At 33.2% G+C, this 6,940-nt stretch overlaps 1 protein-coding gene across 1 annotated transcript in view; it reads left to right on the forward strand.

Moving 5' to 3' along the window:
- LOC142348437 (azurocidin-like) overlaps nt 1-6,681 on the forward strand; it is a 14,765-nt gene extending 8,084 nt beyond the window's left edge. The window contains exons 5-6 of the mRNA XM_075399795.1: nt 3,922-4,048; nt 6,326-6,681. Of these exons, the coding sequence (XP_075255910.1) occupies nt 3,922-4,048; nt 6,326-6,595 (397 nt within the window). The 3' untranslated portion in view covers nt 6,596-6,681. The remainder of the gene's footprint in view (nt 1-3,921; nt 4,049-6,325) is intronic.
- Nucleotides 6,682-6,940: the final 259 nt, after the last annotated feature.

The following is a 6,940-nucleotide window of genomic DNA, read 5'->3' on the forward strand; positions in this document are numbered from 1 at the left end:
AAGCAAAGTAGAGTTTTAAGATGACACGTAGAGTTTTATTTATAACGAATGCATATCAAAATTAGCAAAAAATGTAAAAAATTTTCAAGAAATTTGCTAATATGACCACGCTATTTCCGATATGAACATAAAACAACATAAAATGTCTTGTATATTCATCTCAAAGCCAAATTTTTTTCAATGGACAATAAAGTGGCCATGACTGGTATCTTTGGGCGATATCAGAATTTTTTTTAATTTTCTATCAAGTGAACTTTGTCGAACTGCTTACGTTGCGCGTCTTGTGTTACTTTTTTCACTTTAAAATTTTTTTAGGCAAGTCACTGTAAATTGCGGCCTTCTTTTTTTGCTAAGAAAGCTAACTATAAAATTTGTGCTCAATACTTGACCAAAGACTTGTCAAGTCTTGACCAAGGCTTGACGCAAGTTCTGCCAAGACTTAAGAGTTGGTTTAAGACATGCCAATTCTAAAAATTGACATCATCAGAGCTCCAATACGGTACTGATCCAACACTTGAAATTTCACTGATTAAGACTTGACTTTTAGTTCGGGATAATATCAATTACTTTGATCCTGATTTGAAACCATTTCATACTTAGATTTTTGTTTTTTTTTGTTTAGTGAAAATGTTTTATCGTTCGTATTCAAGCACTAATAAATCAGATTGAAACCGCTTGATTGAAATGAGGAAGCTTGGCTATGAGTGTTCGCAAACGATGTTCCGACTCCGCTTATCCCAGCTAATGGCTTAAATATCTAACAAATAAAGCAAAAATAAGAAAAAACGTACTGCGCAGATCATGTTTATTGATCTAATACATGATCTAACCTCCAATTATGACAGCCAGATATAACAGTGCGGGTAATACCAGTTTTAGTCTTTTTTTTCACTGCAGTGCAAAAATCAAATGAGCAACACATTTCCCTTTTAGATGGAAGAAGAAACAAAATTTAACAAAAATACTCGAGCAGCGAATTGGTCAATTAAAAATTCATTTTATCAAACAACACAATGAGATTTTGAATTCAACTTCTATCAAATTTTCCAATCAAATTCCGAACACTAGTGTCATTCAGGAAAATAAGCTTTATAAGTATCGAGCTTGGTAACCCAGTGACATTTTGAATTCTCAAATAGGATTTTAATATATTTGCTCTTGACATCATGCCAATTGATTGGCAAAAAATAAGTAGAGCATGCGGAAGGAAGACGCTAGGAACACCTACTTTGCAACAGAGTGTAAAAAATTTAAAAAAATTTTGCAGTTTAATTTCTTGACGTGTCATCCGATGGTCACAAATAAAATCGAGGAAGGTAATTTATTTTAAAAATCACAAACAAAGGCCCTGAGTTGATACTTGAAGAAACGAGAATGCGTATATCCCGACTTTTAGATTTTTTATGATAACATCTTTTATAATCAGCTTTTATAAAAAATTTCTAAGGAGAAAAAAAAGCTACAAGAAAGACAGACGGAAAACTCAAATTTTTTTCAAATATATTTGTGTTAAATACATTACGCAAATCATATCATGATGAGCAACTTCACATCATTTGTCACCAAATAATTAGTTTTGAAGAAAATGAGCCAGGGAAAATTACAACATGTACCGTCAGTCTAAAATCAGTAGTCAAATCAAAGTTTTGCGTCAATTGAACAGACCAAATTGAAAACATCGTTTCATAGTTGCAGTTAGCGACAGAGTAAAAACTTAACATCAAATTAGGTAAAAAAAAGCCCCAAACAAAAGCTAGATTGTAAAAATCACGCATGAATGCAATGACTCAAAAAAATTTCAAAACTTAATAACGTCCAAAAACCTAAGAATAAAGGATTGCATTAAAAATCTGATGAGACCTGTTATTAATGAGAATAAGACACAAGACAACAAAAACAGACACCCAAACAACTCACAATTTCCAGATTTTAGGAAAATACAATAGAAAAGCCAAAGTTTGCAATGAAAACTAAAATCAGTCTAAAAATATTCACAAGATTTTACTAGCTCCGGGAGTTGTCATTAATGAGACTAATTTACAAAGAGAAAATGAAAACGATTAGAAAAACAGATAGTCAAAAATATTTTGTCAATATTTTTTTGGCGACAACCGAAGAAGACAGACAAAAAAGACATACATACCCTTAAAATAATAACCTGTCACCTGAAATTATTGCTTGATTTTTTAGACTGCACTATGTTTTTCTCTGCAATGATACTCTGCGACAATACTTTGAAAAAGACACTAGAAATGGACAAAACGAGTAATAGGCAAGTTGAATGTATATCGTTGCAAACTCAAAGAAAAACATGAGTTATTGCCTGACAACTCAAAATAATTTCATATATGCCTTGCTATTAAACCAAGACTGTCTTTCACCATCAGTTTAACTGATAGGAAAACAAAAAGAACAACAAATTGAAGTAATCTCAAAATTCACTGAAAGCACACAAAAAAGACAGTGTCATGGCCATAAAGACCAGAAAATTTTGTTTAAAGACAATGTATATAAGCACCTATGCTGCGCAAGAGGGCCGCTCCTTAGTTACTTTGAGTGATAAAACCTCAAACACAAATGGAAATAAAATCAAAATTGCAAAAATTACCAACATTTTACAAAATATAGCGTCAAATGCATGAAAACAAATAAGCTACTAAACGAAAACATTAAGTAGGTTCACTCAAGCCTGGGAAATTATTCCACAATGAAGATTAGGAGATATAAAACAAAAACTTCAATGAAGACGAGAAAAATCAAAAAATCAGATTAATTTTGTAATACACATGAAGTCTAAGCCATAAAAATTGACCGCTGCTTGATTCGTTCAAAAAGCGTCATTAGAACACATGAAATAGTTTTAAGAGCGCTGGTAAAAAAAACAAAAACAGCAGTCAATTGCAGCGCAAGGATTAGAATTTCTATAAAAACCAAAAAAATAAAGTTACTCTCTCTAATTAGAAAAAAAAGTATTACAGAGTTTTTTTACTATAAGCTTTGAAACTGCCCTTTCTCCAGCTCAGTTTTCAGTAATTTTAGTTTTCATTGACGTCAAAAATTGACAAATTGTCAAGATCTTAGTAAAAAGTCTCCACAATATAATCCAAAAATTGATACTGATATATATTCCAAAACACAATGAGAGTACTAGGACCTTCGCCACACGGTTATTATCAACACAAAATTGTCATCAATATTAAAATCATTGAGCAAAGAGGTCTGAAATTGGTCAAAATTTTTGCAAGAATTGAAAAAAAATACGGTTTTTCCCAAATGCTCACAAAAATTTTGTACATGTATAATTCCTCGAAACAAAAAACGAATTTAGAAAATTACTTTTTTAATTTTTAAGTCAAGCAGGCTTTCTAATGATACCAAATTTCAACAAAAAACCCAGCTGAACAAATAATTCCTCCCCACTCGTAAGCGACCTAGGCCAGAACAATTTTTTAAAGACCTTACGTTGCAATGATAATTGAGCCACAAAAAATCATGCGACTATTGGTGTGTGTAAGGTTATACAAAGTGCCAGTTGGTATCTGCTAATAGACCTTATAGACTATTAGCAAAAGTAAGATATGTAAAAAACATTAGATGTAATATTTGACAAAAAGAAGAACTTGGCGTGAGATATACCGAGGCTGATCTTCCAGATAAAAATGGATTTACTCAAAAAGAAGATCAATGCACGAGAGCGGTGTTGCGTGTTGAAAATTACATAGTCTGGAAACATTTGGTGAACGCTTAACGGACTAAGAGCTGTACATTCCGAGTTTTCATCGGGGACGGTGAGGACAAACCGTTAGCGTCTGGTACCTCAGCCTGGGTAATGCGAAATGGGACCACTTAATTCCAATAATAACCAGTCACTATTTTTTTGAGAATAATTGAAAGTATGAATCATATTAAAGTTTATTTTAGCTATCCAGTGAGTCCCAGAGAAGCCTTCTTTTATGAGACAATGTTTGAGTCCGTATCTTCAACTCAAGGGATTGATTTCTGCAGACCCAACATTGTATGTGTCGAATCAATTACTCTGGATGGATATGTAAGCAAAGAATTATTTGTTTCTTCTTTTTAATAGCCGCACAGCGATAGCTGGGGCTATTATTGGCCTTCTCTTGGTTTTTTTTACAATCCAAGAATTGGATTGTATTGGTGCTCTGTCTTTTTTTTAATTTTTGTAAGATGTTTTCACGCCTGTTTTCATGACTTTGAGCTTTCAAAACGGGATAAACAGTTAGGGCTCAGCGGGCATCAAGTTTCATTAGAGCCCCGCGTTTAGTAGTCACTCAAGTACTCAGCGTGGTGAAGCTACTGGGAAGGCCGTAATTCAAGGTTGAAAGGTCATTTTTGGGAGTTTTTGAGCCTAAAATAATGAAAATTTTAGCACTTTTTTGTCATTTTTTGGATTTTTTGGAAGTTTTTTGTTAGTTTTGGGTTTATTAAAGTTGATAGAGGTCCTTTGCAAGACGTAGTTGCTTTTTACGACCACTTTAAGCGCTATATCTATTGCTACTCCAAACATAAACACGGTAATTTATACTAATTTTTTCAATTTGTTTGAAAATGTTTGTCTTTTTTTGAGTTGTTTCAGACTTTGATGTCAAAAAAGCTCCTCTTGGGTTTAATAATAGGTTATTGCATAGTTTCTAGTGGTAATGAAGTGGTTTTAAACATTTTAACTTCATGAATTTTACCAATATTTTTAAATCAATTTTGGTTTTTTTTTCAGATTTTGTGAAATTTATTTTCATTATTCAAGTTTTCCAGCCCCAGGGGCAAGAAGCCTCATCTAGGGTTTGCTAACAGTTAACTGAAAAAATTTTTGGCCAGGTAATGGTATTCAACATTTCAATATCTTTTACCAATTTTTTAAGAAAGTTGCAATTTTTTCTTTAAATTTTTGTTTGAAATTTTCATTCAGTGGCCAGGGAACTTGCTATAGGGTTTGCTAGTATGTTACTACATAGTTTCTAGGGGCAATAAAATATTTTCCAATTTTTCAATTTTGCAATTGTAGTGCATTTTTTAAATAAAGCTTGCAATTTAAAATTTTTGATTGTTTTCAAATTTTTCGAATTTTGTTTGTCATTCTCTGAGTTTAACTATCTTTCCTGGCCAACGAAATGTTTTAAATGTTGTAGACGGTATAAAAAACAGAACTCCAGAATAAAAAAAGATGTTTGTCCTTTTTAATAGCCCTATTTTTGGAAATTTTCTTTAAATTTTCTCTCAGTTTCTTGATGCATTTGTCATATTTGTTCAGTTTATCTACTTTTAGTGGCAGATTCATCTCTTTCAAAGTTTTTGCGTGAGTTATTGAGTATTTTAAAATGAGTCATTTATGGCCTTCATGTTAAAAGCTTCAAGGGTTTTAGCAATGATCGTTTTTTTGGTTAGTTTGTTTGATTCTTTTAGTTTCTCAACTTTTGAGATTTTGTCTTGTTGGCTGGGATTGTTCAATTGATCTGCTGGTCAGGTTCATTAGGTCTGTCTTTCATTCAATTACTTGGATTGTATTTCAGGACTTGTCCTGCTGTGTTTTTTATTTCGTCGTCATGATTTTTGTTACGACCATATGACGTCACAGCCACTTTTTGTTCATTCGTTCATGCAATTTCAACTGAATTGCATGCGTGACGTCATTTTTCGCTCTTAGTGAAGCGAGTTTTTTTGTTCATTCGCGTGATTAAGTTTTTGGTCACGCTAGACTTACCTCACTCTCATAAATGACTTCCTCACTTTGAAATTGACTTTTATTTACTTTAATTCAAAGAGATAATGTCAAATGGGTGTGTGTCACTCTAAATGAAGGTTATTTGAGATCAGCTAATAGAGGTAGCAATAACTTATACAGATTTTTAATCAAAATATACCAGATCAGCCTTCAATGAAAAGACAAATTATTTTGGTCTGTCTTTTTTACTGTTTTTTTTAGACTGCCGATCTACGAATCTATTGCGGCTATTTTCTGGCAATCTGCCAGCTATGTTTTTATTGGTTGTTGATAAGATGCTTGACATATTGTGACAATCTTGCACAATAGTAACTGTGATCTTAGAATAGAAAAAGTAAATAAAAAATGCAAACATTTTTCATATAGACCCTATCAATAACTACATGGAAATTTGGCAAAACCGCTTTCTGTGATCCAAGCGGCAAACCGCTTTCTGTGCTCCAAAATCGTTCTAATTATGTTCTTGTTAAAATAAGTGAATGGCTCTGGCCGTGTTAATTCCTCCCTATTCTGAAACCAACAAACTATTAATTCCATGTTTATAAGAATACAAACCAAAAAAGAAATGGACATTTTGTTTATTAGGAAAGTCATATTTGCGATATGGACGACGGGAGTCCACTTTACACAGTCGAAAACTGTCAAGGTGACTTGCCTGCTCGATGTTTATATGGAGTAGCCAGTTATTACAAAAATGAAAGCAGTGAGGTTTCAAATCAGGAGACACCGGTCAGATGTGAAGGAGGCAGTTTCTTCGCCAGTGTTGTCCACTATAAAGACTGGATTCATGAAAAAATCAGTTTGAACATGAGGTTGTTGACAGCTGAACGAGAAATGATGAAACCTGAACCATGAAAAGACTCGAAACTTGATATACTCATGCGATAAAATTGCGTTCGATATATTGTTATGTTGACTTATAAATACTACGTTTCAGTATAGGATTTTTGTGTCGGCTGGTCGACAAAAGCGCAGCAAAATTTGTCTCTATCCGGTTTGATTTCTTAATTGTTAGTATAAACTTTTTATTCCTTCAATCCCCAGTTATTGCTGTGCGCGAATTTGTTTGTCACCCAATGAGCGGGGACAAGGCTCATTTCTTCCGTTCAACCCGATTGTGTGGGTTGATGATGACGAAATTTTGAGGACCCGATTGTGAGGGTTTCTGGGAACAAATAAAAGGCAAATACTCAATTCCGT

This window comes from Convolutriloba macropyga, chromosome 10 (assembly GCF_964194025.1).
Source record: "Convolutriloba macropyga chromosome 10, txConMacr16.3, whole genome shotgun sequence".
Classification (NCBI taxonomy): Eukaryota; Metazoa; Xenacoelomorpha; order Acoela; family Convolutidae; genus Convolutriloba; species Convolutriloba macropyga.